This window comes from Macrobrachium nipponense, chromosome 27, assembly GCF_015104395.2.
Source record: "Macrobrachium nipponense isolate FS-2020 chromosome 27, ASM1510439v2, whole genome shotgun sequence".
In the NCBI taxonomy this organism is placed as follows: Eukaryota; Metazoa; Arthropoda; class Malacostraca; order Decapoda; family Palaemonidae; genus Macrobrachium; species Macrobrachium nipponense.
The window spans coordinates 33,025,262-33,042,156 of NC_087216.1; the positions used below are offsets into that span (position 1 = coordinate 33,025,262).

Genomic DNA, 16,895 nt, shown 5'->3' on the forward strand with positions numbered 1-16,895 from the left:
CCTTGAATGGTCCCAAGGGTCATGAACACCAGGATTCAGATACCAAGGTGCTGAGGCTGCTTTTTCTAGAGGCTATGAAGTTTGGTTACAAGCCGGATGGCCTTTGGGAAGCACCTGGAGATATGCCATTGAGAGAGCTTAGGCTCTAGCTTAGTTTTCTTTATCATGACTTACTAGTGGTCTTTTAAGACTTATGATATGATTTTACCTGTATATTTACAGGGAATTCACTTAGGACCAATCCAGCATAGTGAGTTTGTTCCTTCACCTGTCTTATTAAAGGTATTTTTCTAAGAGAAATATCTACAGAAATTCCCGTTTTTTTATCAATTTCATCATTAAATGCATTTTTTGTGATAAACTATTAAAAAAACTAAGTATACAAATTTTTAGTGGGTTTATCTTGAGTTTTCAGCATTGTTATAGGGGTTCCAACTATTCATGGGAGGGGCGGGTCTGGTACACATCCTCCACAAATAGGGGGAGACCACTGTACAGTATTTTGTGGAGTCCTTGGGCAAAAATTTGGCAGTGAGGATTGGTCCAGTTCTGGGGTCTACTTCAATACTTTTGTAATTAGAGGCTGTGGCAAGGTTGGTGCTGTGGTCTAGTTCAATACTTTTGGAATATAGAGGCTGTGGCAAGGTTGGTGCTGTTGACTAGCAGCATCTGTCTTTGCCAAGCAGTGTTCTATAGGCTCCTGGGGCTATAAGACACTGCAGTTGAACTTCCATGTTCAATTGGCCTTCTCTTCTTAGGGACAGCAGAGGTTCAACTTCGTTTTTTCCTGCTTTCAGAAAGGTGGTAAGGGGAAAAAGACAAGGGGGAATCCAAGGATGTCTTTCCTTTTCCTATGGGTGCTGTTTGTAAGAAAATACCTGTCTCTTTTGAGTCCCTGATCTCTTACTGTTTTTCAGGTACAGTTCCTTGCTTTATTCTCAGCTCAAATAGGCCCAACCCTTAATAGGGGGCTATGTATTGCTGAAGATTGGCACTATTAGTCAGAGGAGAGCAACTTCTCCTTTCAAGGGACTAAAATGGTAGGTGTTTTTCAAATACACACATACTATATTGATCATCTCAGGAATACCTCAACTTCAGTGTCTAGGAGGAAGGTCTTTTGTTCAGGATTTTCATTCACTTCCCTCATGGTTAAACAGTCTTGAAGTTGGTGTCAACTTGCACTCTTTGGTGAGGGGTATACTGGATGCTTAGTAGTGATGAACTTTGAGATTTTGTACATGAACTTCCCTGACAGATATATACTTAGCTATAGTCTCCGACGTTCCCGACAGAATTTCAGATCTCGCGGCACACGCGACAGGTAGGTCAGGTGGTCTACCTTACCCGCCGCTGGGTGGCGGATGTACGAACCACTCCCGTAAGCTTGTCAGATTTTTCTCTGTCGCGGGAACGATAACAACTGTTGTCGGTTCCTCTCGATAGTTTTCGATTCTCGCTTGCCTGGAGTTAATTTGGACTTCTTTTGGTGACGTATTCGCTTTGTTTGGCTTGGCATACGCTGATTGTGGACCGGTTTGATTTTGAGTTTGATTTTCTTTAACGATGTCTGATCTAGATTCGGTAGTTAAAACTTCGGTTTGGTTTAGGGTTTGCGTGAATGAAGGATGTAAGGTGAGGTTGCCGAAAGCTTCGGTAGACCCCCACACGGTTTGCATGAAATGCAGGGGGAATGAATGTTCTTTTGCTAACCCTTGTAGTGAATGTAAGGGATTGAATGAAGAAGAATATAAGGCTCTCTCTTCTTATGTTAGGAAGTTGGAACGTGATAGAGTGCGTAAGGCTTCCTCTAGAAGTTCTAGCAGATCTAGAATGAGTGAGTTGGATGTGGATCCTAATAGTACTAACGTAGAATTAGAACCTTCTTCCCAAGTTGCAGCCCGGCTCCCCGCACGAAGCCGAAGATTTGCCTTCGGAGGCGGCAGCTCTGAAAGCCACAGAACATCGTTCTATGGATCAGAAGATTCGTCAGTTGGAAGGTAAGGAGAGTGTTAGTGATCAGTGCAGTGTCCCCAGTGTTGTGGAGGGTGCGTCTGACCGGCTCCTTAGTGCCTCTAGGCCTAGCACCTCTTCCAGACTCCCAGTTCCAGTGGAGGAGGGGAAAGTCGAAAGCCGCAGGAGGGCTAGGGAGAGCCCCCACCGGTCAGGCGTCCCCTCGGCAGATCCTGAAGTACGCTCCCAGGCTGCCTCGGATCGCTACAAGAAGGAGCTCCTACGCCAATGCTTCTCCTCTTCGTCGTCTCCCTCTCCGAAGAGAGGTTGGAACTCCCCGGATGCGTCGCGCCCGTTGAAGAGGGCTTGGAAGGCTCCCTGCAGTCCTTTGGCTTCTAGTCCGGAGGTTTTTCCGGAAGAATCGTCGGTGGAGGCGAAGAAACCCAAGAAATCCTGTGATCGTTCTTCTTCTCGCGCTCGGCCGCGCTCGGCGCCTGCTTCCGAGGAAGAACAAGAAGATTCTCCTACGAGAGTACTCGCGGGACTTCAAGCTCAGATCACGGCGCTAGCAGACTCTCTAGCAGTTAGATCACGTAGGAAGAAGGACGTTTCTCTTCCGATCAAGAGATCTAGGCGCCGCTCTTCAGAGGATCGTTCTCCTTCATATGGGGAGGTTTCGTATGAAGGTGGGGGCTCGCGTGAGCGCCCTCGCTCGCCTGGCTCTCTTTCGATTTCAAGGCGCCAAACATCGGTAGGACGCTCTATGGAGAAAGAAGTTTTTTCTCCTCCAGATTGGATTCCCGCTTCCGGTAAGCGCACTGCACCTGCTCATCACGCGATTTCTTCAACTCCCTCGCGTGAGACTTCTCCTCAGCAGCCTCAAGATTCTAGAAGGCGGCCCTTCTACAAGTAGGCGTTCTTCTTCCAGATGTCACTCTCCTCGAGTGTCGGATCGTGACTTCTCTCCTGACAGGCATCTAGAGTTCTGGTAGGAGTCTGTGTGCATGATAGACGGCCTACTGTTAGCCGCTCCCCCGCAAGGTAGGCGCCAAGAACCTACTGCACATAGATCTCCTAGTAGGCGCTCGTCTCTTTTAAGGCGTCATACTCCTGATTATTCTCCTAGGGGCAGACAACCAAGAGTTCTTTCAAGCGCCCTTTCCGTCCGTAGTAGGCCGCTCGCCCCGCTTCTACGGCGGCACTTCTCCTGACCGTTTGGTTCTCTTGGTAGGCACCAGGAATCCCGGAAGCGCCCTTCTCCAAGTAGGCGCTCGTTAGTTTTGAAGCGCCTTCTCCTGAATGTTCCCACTTGTTAGAACGTCAAGAGTCTCGCAAGCAGCCTTCTCCTAGTAGGCGCATTTCGCCTTCCAGTCGAACTTCCGTTGATCGTACGCAACTGGACAGGTATGGAGAGCCGCGCAAGCACTCTGCTCTCGATAGGCGCTCTTCTCCTGGCAGCCGCTCGCCTTCAGGATAGGCGCCATAGAGTATAGTAGGCGGGCTCGCCTCCTCGTAAGCGCCCTGTGGATATTTCCGAGGATTCTCGGAGTAGGAGCCCTACCTCCTCTCCTTCGGCTGAGATTTTCCGGATACCCTCGAAGAGGGAGTCTTATCGTAGACATCCCAGATCTTCTCATAGTTCTCCAGTGGATGTGAACTCTTCTAAGAGAGGGCGTTCTCCAACCTCTCGCTCAACTCCTGCTAGGATCCCTTCGTCACTTAACGGATCTTCCGCTGCTGCTGTCTCTTCTTACAAGAAGCTTACAGAGCTACTTTTACAAGTTTTTGGGGATTCCCTTACTCCTACGGCTCCTCCTTCTCCTCACTCACTTTTTTTCAACGGCGAAGACAGCGAAGAGTTCTTCTTGTGTGAGGATGAAGCCAACTCTTTCAATGAAGAAGGCACTGAGGAGTTTTGGTTCCTGGATGGCTTCCAAAGAAGAAGCGGGGAAAACGATGTTCGCTTTTCCTCCTTCGAAGTTATCAGGACGCGCTGGTTTCTGGTACGAAACAGGAGAGCCCTTAGGATTGGGTCTACCGTCTTCGGCTGATTCGGATTTTTCGGCGCTGGTAGATTCGACAAGGAGAACTGCCTTACCTCTGCTAAGACGACTTGGGCAATGAATGAATTGGATCATTTGCTCAAAGGTATGTTTAGAGTGCTAGAAGTATTTAAACTTCCTTGATTGGTCGTTGGGAGTCCTAGCCAAGAAAATTGAAGTGCCAGAGTCAATTTCGCCAGAAGATCTTATGTGTGTTTTGTCTTGTATGGACAAGTCGGTAAGAGACGGAGCGAGTGAAATCGCCTCCCTTTATGGGGCCGGGATCGTGAAGAAGAGGTCGGTTTTATTGTTCCTTCTTAACCAAAGTCGGTCTCCCATGCTCAGAGGTCTTCTTTGCTGTTGCTCCTCTGTCTACTCAAGTTGTTCCCGAAACATCGAGTGCAGGACATTTCGAGGTCACTTTCGGCCAAAGCCACCCAGGACCTTTTGGCACAGTCGGCAAGAAAAACCTCGCCCTTCCTTCCCTACCAAAGGCTAAGAAGGAAAAGGCAAGTGTTCGAGAAAAAAAACCCTTTCGAGGGGCATCTTCATCAAGAACCTCTACGTTTAGAGGTCGTAGACCTTCAAGAAGGGTAAGACTTTCGCCAAGTCTGTTAAAGCCCCCAAATAACTTGCAAGTCCTTCAAACAACGGTGGGCGCCAGACTCTTAGAGTTTGCGGAAGTCTGGGCCCAAAAAAGGGGCGGATCCTTGGACCCTTTCTATTTTGAGGAGAGGTTACCTCATCCCTTTCGTCGAAAGACCTCCCTTGACGACCATCCCAAGGGAACTGACGGCCAGGTACAGAGACCCCATCATGAATCAAGCTCTCCATCTAGCAGTAGTCAGATGCTGGAGAAGGGGGCTATCGAACTAGTGACAGACCATCATTCATCGGGCTTCTACAACCGCCTTTTCCTAGTTCAGAAGTCCTCAGGGGGATGGAGACCGGTGTTGGATGTAAGCGCCCTGAACTTCTTCGTAGAAAAGAAGAAGTTCACGATGGAAACGCCTTCATCAGGGCTGGCAGCACTTCGTCCAGGGGACTGGATGGTTTCCTTGGATTTACAGGACGCTTACTTCCACGTACCGATCCATCCTTCCTCGAGGAAGTTTCTCAGATTCATGATGGGGGGGAAAATTTTTCAGTTCAGGGCTCTGTGTTTCGGCCTCTCGACGGCCCCTCAAGTGTTCACAGGGGATTTTGAGGAATGTGGCTCAATGGCTTCATTTGAAAGGGGTGAGGATATCCAGTACCTCGACGATTGGCTAATAAGGGCCAATTCAGAAGATCGTTGTTTGAAGGACTTACAAGTACTTTAGAATTGACGAAGGCGTTGGGACTTCTCGTCAATGTCAAGAAGTCATCACTAATTCCCGAGCAAGAGTGTGTGTATCTCGGGATACAGATGAACTCTCTGAGTTTTCGGGCTTTTCCCTCGCAGGAAAGGATAGCCCGAGGATTCGAGAGAGTAACAACCTTCTTAGGGAAAGAAGTATGCACAGTTAGGGAGTGGATGAGTCTGCTGGGGACGCTGCTCCTCTCTGGAGCAATTTGTTTCCCTAGGAAGGTTGCACCTGAGACCGCTACAATTCTTTCTCATCGAATTGAGTCGTCGTTCTCAGATTTGACGTTTCTCCCCTGTCGTTATCCCAGGACATCAAGAAACATCTCTTATGGTGGACAGATCCCAACCTCTTTGCGAAGGGACTGTCTCTTCAATCACAGACCCCCAACCTGGTGTTGTTCTCCGACGCGTCGGACATGGGGTGGGGTGCAACTCTGGGAACCAGCGAAGTGTCAGGTACCTGGGTGGGGGACCAGGTAGCCTGGCACATCAACAGAAAGGAGTTGATGGCTGTGTGGTTGGCTCTGAAGGCTTTCGAGCCCAAAGTCAGAAGATCGGTAGTGCAGGTCAATGCGGACAACACTACAGCTCTGGCATATATCAGGAACAAACGGTAGGGGGGACGCATTCCTTCTTCCCTGTACGAGACAGCAAGAGACCTTCTTCTGTGGGCAGAAGAAAGAGGAATCAAGCTTCTCACCAGGTTCGTGCAGGGAGAAAGGAATGTAAGAGCAGATCTCCTCAGCAGGCAAGATCAGGTCCTTCCCACAGAGTGGACCCTTCATCTGGATGTATGCCAGAGCCTGTGGAAGTTATGGGGCAGGCCACACATAGACCTCTTTGCCACATCAAAGAACAAGAGGCTGGATCCTTACTGCTCTCCGATATCGGATCCAGAGGCAGTAGCAATAGATGCTCTTCTTCTAGACGGAAAACGGACTCGACGTCTACGCGTTTCCCCCCCCTTCAAGATCCTGGGGCTAACCATCAAGAAGTTCGTAGAGTCCGATTCAACGAGAATGACCTTAATCGCTCCCTTTTGGCCGGCCCAGAATGTCACAGAGGTACTGGAATGGTTGGTGGACCTTCCAAGAAGATCGCTCCCGCTAAGGAGCGATCTACTCAGACAACCCCACTTCGACAGGTACCACAAAAATCTCCTCGCTCTCAGTCTGACTGGCTTCAGACTGTCCAAAGCAGTTTGGTCAGAGCGAAAGGCTTTTCAGCAACAGCTGCTAAAGCAATCGCAAGAGCGAGGAGACCTTCCACCTTGCGTGTATACCAGTCAAAGTGGGATGTCTTCAGACGTTGGTGCAAGAGGAAGAACATTTCCTCTTCCAGTACCTCTGTGACCCAAATTGCGGATTTCCTTATTTTCCTCAAAGAAGAATGTCATCTGGTTGTGTCAACTATTAAGGGATACCGCAGTATGTGGCGGCGGTATTTCGGCATAGAGGCTTAAATATATCCGATGATAAGGACCTGCATGATCTTATTAGATCATTTGAAACCATTAAGCGTCCTCATATAGTACCGAACTGGAATCTAGACGTAGTTCTACAATTCCTTGGATCGTCTAGATTCGAACCTCCTGGCTTAGCCTCTTTCAAGGATCTGACGAAAAAGGCTATCTTCCTTTTGGCCCTAGCTACAGCTAAGAGAGTGAGTGAGCTCCAAAGCTATTGAGGGCAATGTAGGGTTTAAGGAAGATTCTATGGTGTGTTCGTTTCTTCCAAGTTCCTTGCAAAGAATGAAAACCCATCACGCCCTTGGCCCAGGAGCTTTGAAGTTCGTAGTTTATCTTTTCTAGTAGGGAAGAGCCTGAAAGAACTCTTTGCCCTATGAGAATTATGAAGTATTTCCTTAAGAGGAAGGAACAACTTAAGGCTAATCAAGATGTGCTTTGGTGCTCCGTAAAGGACCCAATCGGCCCATGTCGAAGAATGCTCTTTCCTTTTTTCTGAGAAGCCTTATTACAGAGGCACATGTTGCCTGTAAGGAAGAACATTTTTAGACTACTGAAAGTGAAAGTCACGAGGTGAGAGCCATCGCAACTTCGCTTGCATTCAGAAAAAATATGTCTGTGCGGAACTTGAATGGAGGCGACTTTTTGGAGATGCCAATCGGTTTTCGCAAACCACTACCTACGTGATGTAAAAATCACATATGATAAATGCTTCGCCTTGGGTCCTTTCGTATCGGCGGATTCGGTGCTGGGGCAGGGAGCTGAAACTTATCCTGTGTAAATTTTTTATATGTTACCCTATATTTTATATTGTTGTTTTTTGGTTGTCTGAAAGAGGTTGCAGGAGGCACCTCTTTTTTGTCGTAATATTAACCCTTGTATTTTGTTAGGTGGTCTGGTGGGTTTTTGGCTCCTTGCAGAGGTAGTGGTAAGGATCTGTTAGGTAAGCGGACAAGGTCCCTCTAACAGCATCCGACTTGGATTCTACCACAATAGGGGATCACATATCCCAGTGGTAGATCCGAGAGTCTTTCAGCATCAGGTCACGTCCTAGCTGTAGCTCTCCAGGCAATGCAGACTCAGAGATAGTATCTATGAAGTCTTCATCCTGAAAAGGTGAGAACCAAGGTTTTTATATCCTACAACATTAGTTGTTTCCCGTCTTACCTGTATTATTGAGCTGTCTCTTACCCTCCACCAAGGGTGCCAATCAGCTAAGTATATATCTGTCAGGGAAGTTCATGTACAAAAATGATATTGTTAAACTACAATAAAGTTTTGTACATACTTACCTGGCAGATATATACGATTAATGGCCCACCCAGCCTCCCCTCAGGAGACAGGTGGAAGAGAAAAATCTGACAAGCTTACGGGAGTGGTTCGTACATCCGCCACCCAGCGGCGGGTAAGGTAGACCACCTGACCTACCTGTCGCGTGTGCCGCGAGATTTGAAATTCTGTCGGGAACGTCGGAGACTATAGCTAAGTATATATCTGCCAGGTAAGTATGTACAAAACTTTATTGTAGTTTAACAATATCATTTTTTATCCACTTTTCCAACCAGAGAGTGAGCATCTGGTTTGCTGGTTTATGGTAGTAAGAAGTCTTTCCTTATGATTCTTGCATCAGCAAACTTGGGGAGGTTGCATGCAAGTTCCTGTTGTATCTGGGACAACTCACATGGTGGTGTCACCATTCTTTAGTACCCATGTTGTGCTTGTAGAGGTGAGTTGTGACTTGTGAGGATACCTTTGCTGCCTCTCTTGCCTTAATCTCAAGAAGTTGTGTCTTCAAGAGACAGAATGGCAGGACAACAGGAACTGTACATGGGAGTGCCACTAGATTCTTTTCCCAGGGATGCTTTCATGGTTGGACACATCCAGTGAGCTTTAGGCTGATGTTCAGATAACTTTCAACACAAGCTTTACCATTAGAGACAGGTAATGGATGAATGGTTCAAGATTTCCAGGTTCTGAGACTACACCTGGCTACTTTTTGGCATAACAGGTTAGCACTGGTGTTTCCTTTTCTCCAGGCCAGCTTTGGGTTCGCAAAGTTTCTTTCCTGGAAGGCAACCTCAAACATGACATTTTTATAATAAAATAACTCTTTGTATATACTTACCCAGTAATTAGATAGCTATACTTTCCGACTAAATGGTAGCTAAGATTAGAAATTCACTGTAACAATTATTTTTTGTTTTTGTGTAGGAATAGCCCCACCCACTATTTGGGAAGAGAGGAACAACTTGGTAAAAACCTGACAATTTGTTTATGCCCTGTGTCTTGCGAGGGGAGGCGGGTGGGCCTCTAATCTTTAATTACTGGGTAAGTATATACAAAAAGTTATTTTATTCTAAAAATGTAATTTTTGTTTAACTTACCCAGTAATTAAATAGCTGATTCCCACATTTGTAGGAGGTGGGATGCAAGGACATATATTCTGTTCCCAGTATATAAAGTAATGCTTATTCCTAACCTGTAAGAGGGCTGCTGCAGGATTATACTGCCTCTGGTTGGTGCTCATCTTACTTTGTAGAGATGTGGCAGTATAGCCAAGGGTTGCCTACTATGATAGTGGAAGCTTTAAGTGAAGGAAGTACTCCAGACGGTAATAAAGCGTAACATTTTGCCCCTGCTTAGGGCACACTACCATCACCAATATAAACAAAAAACAATACCTACACCAAACTGATTCTTAAAAATACCAATACCCATCCATTAAAAACTATGACTGAAGGGTATCCAGGTACACAGTATCCCCAGACTCCCTTATAGCTTGACAACCTCTAATAAGGTGAGGAGAAAAGAAGGAAGATACAGTTCCTACGCATCTGCCCAAAATACCATGCCTGCCACTGCCAAAGGGCGTAAGATACTGCAGTCACTGAATGTAGTCTCTACTTCTTTACTTCTTTTAGGTGAAATGATGAACATTGATTTGTACCTCCAATAGGTGGCTAGCACGTTGGAAGATAACGAGAGATTGTGCTTGAGGGCTAAGGACGTAGCTACAAGCACTAATATGATGTGCTCTTGACTTTAAAAATTGGAAGAGGCTCTTATTTGATTTGCAAGTGAGCCTCCCTTATGACATGTCTGAAGAAAAAAAAAAACATTCTTAGTTAAAGGTCAAGATCGATCTTTCACTGGACACCACAGATTACTGGAGAAGGATAATGAGAGATCGTGCTTGAAGGCTAATGACATAGCTACAGCTCTAATATCATGTGCTCTGACTTGAAAAATTGGAAGAAGCTCTTCTTTGATTTGCGAGTGAGCCTCTCTCATTACATCTCTTAAGAAAGAGAAAGAACATTCTTAGAGTTAAAGGTCGAGACATGACTTTCACTGAACACAGCAGATTACTGGAGGTTCCTCGGATCTTCTCAGTTCTGTGCAAGTAGAACTTAAGAGCTTTTACTGGACAGAGTACTCTTTCTTCATTGTCTGATCCTAAGGTATCACTTAGATTTTTGATAATGAAAGAACAAGGCCAGGGTTTTGCCAGTGATTCGCTCCTAGCTAGGAATCCTAAACTGTAGGAGCAAACCGTGTCACCTTGCAAGAAGCCTACTCTTCTATCAATCGGTTGAATCTCACCGATTCTCTTGGCGGTTGCTAAAGTAATCAAGAATAATGTCTTCCTAAACAAGTTTCTGAGAGCCGTTGAACTAAGTGGTTCAAAATTGGGTCCTGAAAGCCATTTGAGAACCACATCGAGATTCCGTGACACTAAAGTAGACTTTGATTTGCAAGTGTCAAATGACTTCATGAGATCAGTAATATCTTGATTATTCCTAAGATCCAGGTCTCCATGTCAAAACACTGAACTGAGCATTGATCTGTAGCCTTTAATCGTAGACGTTGATAAACCTTTAGAAGTTCTCAGAAATAGTAAAAACATTGCTATTTCTGTTAGAGATGTCTCAGTAGTTGAGTCTTTATTGCTTCTGCATCAAGTATGGAAAATCGACCGCTATTGCTGGTAGACGTCTGCAGAAGATTGACGTCGACATCTCGCCATAGAGTCTGCAACTGCCTTTGAAAATCCTCTAGCTTTGAGCAACTTCTTGACAGTTTGAAGCTGGTCAGAGCTAGATTTGATAGACCATGATGATACCACTTGAGGTGCAGTTGTCTGATAAGACTGCTCTTAGGGAGCAGTCTCGGAAAGTTGCTGAGGGGTTCTAGAAGGTCTGGGAACCACTCTCTTAGTGGCCAGAAGGGAGATATCAGTATCATCGATGCATTCTGGTGGGACTTGAATTTGTTCAGGACATCACACCATCCTGAATGGAGGGAAGGCATACAGATGTTTGTTTGACCAATCCTGTAGCATGTCACCCATTGCTCATGCTAGGGAATCTGGCACTGGGGAGCAGAACAGAGGAACTCTGTGATTTTTGGAAGTCGCGAAAAGATTTATTATGGGAGTCCCTCATAACTGCCAAAGTTCTTGACATACAGACTGATTCAGCATCCACTCGGCAGAGTCACTTGGTCTCTTCTGCTCAAATGATCTGCTAGGACATTCATCCCTGAATGAACCTTGTTACGATGAAAGTTTGATTCTGCTTTGCCCAAACCAGTAGGTCCCTTGCTGTTGTGCACTGAGAGAAGGAATAAGTTCCCACCTTGTTTGGTGTTGTACGAAAGAGCTGTTGTGTTGTCGGAGTACGCTGCAACAGTTTTTCCTGCTACTTCTGGGGCAAAAGACTGAAGCCCTAGATGGACTACTCTTAACTCTTAGATATTTATGTGGTCTCTCAACTGTTCTCCCAACCACTTTCCTGATGCTTCCTTGTTCTCCAAAAGAGCTCCCCATCCTACATCCGACACATGTGAGTAGAAGCTGAGGTCTTGGCTCTGCACTAACAGCAACTTCCCTTCCAACAACCTGTCTTTGACTTCCACCAAAGCAGATGTTGTTTGATCTCTGGAGAAACAGGCGTGATGAAAGAATCCAGGTATTTCTTCCTCTCCCACCTGGCCTCAAGGTGTTATTGCAGAACTCTCATGTGAAGTCTTCCGAGCAAAACGAACTGCCCTATGGAAGCTGATAGTCCGAGCAGACTCATCCATTTGTTCACTGTGCATGAGCGAAAACACAGGAATTTGTCTATGATCTTGAGGAATGATTCCACTCTCTTGGGGGATGGAAAAGCTTGAAAAACTCAAGAGGTCAGTGTCATCCCCAAATACGTATACTATTGTCTGAGATGGGACCAGCTGGTACCTTAGTAAGTTTAGTAAAAGACCCAATTCCTGGGCTAAATGAAGAGTCTTGTGAAGGTCCTCCGTGCATTGGTCTTTCGTTGTTGATCGAAGGAGCTAATCGTCCAAATACAGGGTGATGTTGATCCCTATCAGATGAAGCGAACCTGATAGGGGAGCAGAACACGCATGAAGACTTTGGGGGGGCCAGTTGACAGTCTGAAGCACAAAGCTCTCCAGGTCATGTGAGGTAAAACTCTGGAGGGTTGTCATCTTTAAAAAGTGCAAATGGGATCACATCTTGTAAAAGTACATTAACTTTGTCTGTATGTGCTATAATTAAATGTAACATAGTACATACAGAATGTACCAGCACTTTTCTCCGAGGTTAAGAAAGTAATTTTCACAGAACGACAACTCTTAGTTAATGTCTCTATGTTTTACTAGTACATTAACAAATTCATTTTATCAACCAAGCAAGACTGAACATCATCTCGTGATCATGGAGGTCTTAATGACAAACACTGTGATTTATGTGCTGCCTTCGTATATCATATTTTCACAAATATAAATACGTAGTAGTATAAAAAAAATTTCCATACCGATTTTACACTTAAAAGCATGAAAACTTATACTAATAGTACTTATTTCAGAAATTAAACTAATTATCTGAAGGAATATCATCTTTGAAAAGTGTGGTAAATTTGTGAATGGGTATTGCATCTTGTAAAATTATATACACTAACTGTAGGTGCTGTAATTACCTTTTTATCATATTATGCTTGTACAAAAATAAAAAATAATAAATTTTAAATGAAGATTTTTTACGTAAGAGCTTTGAAACCTATAAATTTACATAAACATAAACACTTGTGCAGGGATTTGCAATGTTTCTAGAGGACTTGCAAATATTCGCGCTATTGTGAAGAACTTGAGTATGATAATTAGTTAGGTTCCAATGAAAAATTTGCGCAACTCAAATTGTGTAAGTTCGGAGTATTACCAGTAATACCTCAATCTTATGTGATTCGAGTTGCACGAATTCACAATTACACAAACTTTATATTGGAACCTAGCTATCATACGTGAGTGTTTCAAATCTTTGAGAAACCCTGCAAAAGTGTTTGATTAATTTTTTATGTAATTTATAGGTTTTCAAGCTCTTATGTGTAAATTAGATAACTAATTAAATATGACAAATTTTTTATCAATTTGTATTTTTCATAGCTAACAAACTTGATGTCTTAACAATAGGATAACTTCCAAGTGCCAGCTGATAACCGGTTAACACAATCAAAGATTGTAAAGCAAGGAATCTGTGATATCTGGCAACTCCTGCGCATACGAGATGATAGCTGGTCAGTGAACGCGCACCGGACCTCCTGATGCTTCAGTCGTTTCCCCAACCCAGGAAATATAATAAAAGAGAGAGAGGGGCGGCTAGAGGTGGATAGTAAAACGTTAAGACCTCAGGTTTGTTGGCTATGAAGAATACAAATTTATTAAAAATTTGTCATTTGTTCATATGTGGAACAAACCTTTAGTCTCAACAATAGGATAGACTTATACTTGGTGGGAGGTACAAGTATCGTAAAACGGCTGGGAGTTAACCCATCTGACCACCCTTCCTAGAAGAACGAGTTCTAAAGAAGGTGGCTCCATGCCTGTAAGAAGCTAGATAAACTGATATCTAACAACTCAGCCATCTGGGTTGAAACACAATGATATATGAGCAGATTCATTGCATCTAGGGAACCAAGGAAAATTCTAACCGTTCATGTAACAAACCATATAGCTACAGGGGTTTGTTACCACTCCTCACTTCCCCTTGCTAGAGAGAGAGGAGAATTCGCTACTGAATAGAGGGTTTGATTATTTCAACAATATAAAGCAAAACAACTATCAGTATGACTACCTTACTCACCTGTATCAGACCAGTCCAGCATATGACATGTCTATTCCTCAACCTGCCTGTAGGAAGAAGAAAGAAAGAAAGAGACCAGCCAACTCACTCATTCTCTCTTCCACCACAGGACCCAAGGAAAATGTGCCCAAAGAACTGTGGGCAACATCTCTTAGGTAAAAAGAAGTGAATGTGGATTGACGCAACCAGGTACCAGCATTCAAAATCCTGTGAAGAGCAAAATTTTTCTTAAATGCCAGAGAGGAACTTATATGTCTAACATCATGTGCTCTAGCCTTCACAGACTCAATGACAGAACCATCAAGAGACGAGTAAGCCTGCTTGATCACCTCATGGATCCAGAAAGAAATGGTTTTCTTGGAAACCTCTTTTCTTGGCTGACCAGTGCTAACAAAAAGCCTACGACACCTAGGTCTTAGATGGCGAGTCCTTATAAGATAGGAATGTAGGGCTCTGACAGGACATGGCAATAGCTCGTGCTGGTCATTGTCTACAGTCATTCAAAGCTGGAATGGAAAAAAAGAGGCAAATCTATCATCATGCACTGAGGGATTTTGGGCCTTGGCCACGAATTCCGGGACAAACTCAAAGGTCACAGACCCCCAATCCGTGATATGTTTCACATCATAACATGGAGCTCCCCATCCCTTTTCTAAAAAGCCAAGGCAAACAGGAAAACTGTCTTCAGCGTCAAATCCCTCTCTGATGATCGACCCAAGGGCTCGAATAGAGCTTGAGTGAGACTTCTCAGGACAGCCGAAACATCCCATGCTAGAGGCTTGAGTTCCCTCGAAGAACAGGTCTGCTCCAAACAGCTGAACAACAAGATCTAGGATGGAGAGATATCCACGCCTTTCAGTCATACGTAACACTAAACCTAACGCTGCTCTGTAGCCCCTGAAAGCAGACAGAGAAAGGCCTTTCTCATCCCTGAGAAAGTTAAAAAATCTGCTATATGCTGAACAGAGGTTTTGAATGGAGAGAAACCCCGTTGACGGTGCCAATCACAGTAGACTGCCCATTTCCTTTGGTAAACTGCTGAAGAGGACTTCATGAGGTAACTGGACATACGTCCCGCTGCCGTCTGAGAAAAACCTCTTGCTCAGAGGAAATACTTGATAGTCTCCATCTGTGAAGAGACAGGGATTCTACTAACTGGTGGAACCTTTCGACATGAGGCTGGCAAAGAAGCTGCCGCCACGGATAAGGCAAAACGGAGGGAAGGTGTACACCTCAAGTGTACACCTCAAGGTTATCCCAAGGGGGTTGGAAGGCATCCTCTGCTAGAGCCAGAGGATCTGGAACCACTAAACAATAAACTTCCAGCTTCCTGTTGAAGCAAGTAGAGAAGAGGTCCAGCATAGGCCTCCCCCAAACCTGAAAGAGCCTGTCCTCCATGACCTGAAGCAGAGACCACTCCGTACCCAAGATTTGGTCCCAATGACTCGGCCTGTCGGCAACCACATTCCTCTTGCCTGGAATGTATCTGGCAGAGAGCTCCACCGAGTTGTCGATTGCCCACTGGTGCAACTTGACCGTTAACGAATGGAGGTGACGACACACTAGACCCCCGTTTGTTCACATAGGCGACCATAGTGGTGTTGTCGGACATCAGAACTACCGAATGACCCTTTACCTTTTCCTGAAACTCTCTCAAACCCAGAAAAGCTGCCTTCAGCTCCAAAACGTTGATGTGTAGCAGCTTGTCTTCTGCACCCCAAACACCTGACGCAATGAGGTCCCCTAAATGACCACTCCAATCCGTGATAGAGGCATCTGAAAACAGAAGGAAGTCTGGAGGGGGAGAATGCAGAGGGATACCCACCAAGAGATTCTGGTCATCCAACCACCAATGAAGGTTGTGCCTCACCTCTTTGGATAGAAGAACTCTGAAGAGGGGAATCTCCTGCCGGGGACCAGTCTTTCAATCTCCATTGCAGAGACGGAAGATGAAGACGACCATGATGGACCAGCTTCTCCAGAGAAGACAAAATCCCCAGAAGGATCTGCCATTAGTGAGCTGGCTGTTCTGGTTGTGACAGGAACTTGCTTGCCACTAACTGTAACTTCTCCAACCTCTGGTCTCCGACAGAAAAATTCTCGATATTGCTTATCTATAACCATACCTAGATAAAAAGCTTTCTGGCTCGGAACGAGATTCAACTTCTCTAGGTTTACTATTATGCCTAGCTCCTGACAGAATTGAAGAAGGCGATCTCTGTCCTGTAGCAGTTTCTCCTTGGAGCTTGCGAAGATCAGCCAGTTGTCGAGGCATTTCAACAGGCGAATCCCTTGAGCATGAGCCCATGTTGAGACAAGGGCAAAGACCCTTGTGAATGAACACCTGAGGGGACGTGGTCAACCCAAAGCACAGGACCCTGAACAGTAAATCTGCTCTCCCAGAGTGAAGCAAAGAAACTTCTTGGACGAAGGGTGAATAGGGATCTGGAAGTAAGCATCTTTTAGGTCTATTGACAGCAAGAAGTCATTGTCCCTCACTGCTGCTAACACTGTCTGCGGTGTCTCCATCTTGAACATTGTTTTCCTGACAAAATGATTCAAGGTGGAAAGGTCGATTACTGGTCTCCAGTCGCCTATCACTTTTGGTACTAGGAAAATGCAACTGTAAAACCCTGGAGAAGGACCCATTACTTCCTCTATTGCTCCCTTGTTCAGTATTTTCATCACTTCTTCCAGAAGAGCTAAGAACTTTGGGGAGTTGCTAGCATACATCTGATTGAGAAAGGGTCTGTTCGAGAGGGGTTTATGGTTAGAGAAGTTTAAGGTAGTAGATATCCCACTCGCAGAACATCTACCACCCATTTCTCCTCTCCATAACTTTGCCACATGGCCCACTGGCCTGCCAGGCATCCCCCTACTCGTGGCAAAGGAGAAGGAGAGGCGCCCACTCTATTGACGACCCACTCTGCCCCTTCCTCTAGAGCC

General features: G+C 45.3%; 1 protein-coding gene across 1 annotated transcript in view; it reads right to left on the reverse strand.

Annotated features, from left to right (window-relative positions):
- The window catches only part of LOC135200665 (DDB1- and CUL4-associated factor 8-like), a 172,502-nt gene extending 156,245 nt beyond the window's left edge, over window positions 1–16,257 (reverse strand). The window contains exons 1-2 of the mRNA XM_064229272.1: window positions 16,076–16,257; window positions 14,535–14,879 (exon numbers count right to left, since the gene is read on the reverse strand). Of these exons, the coding sequence (XP_064085342.1) occupies window positions 14,535–14,879; window positions 16,076–16,257 (527 nt within the window). The remainder of the gene's footprint in view (window positions 1–14,534; window positions 14,880–16,075) is intronic.
- Window positions 16,258–16,895: the final 638 nt, after the last annotated feature.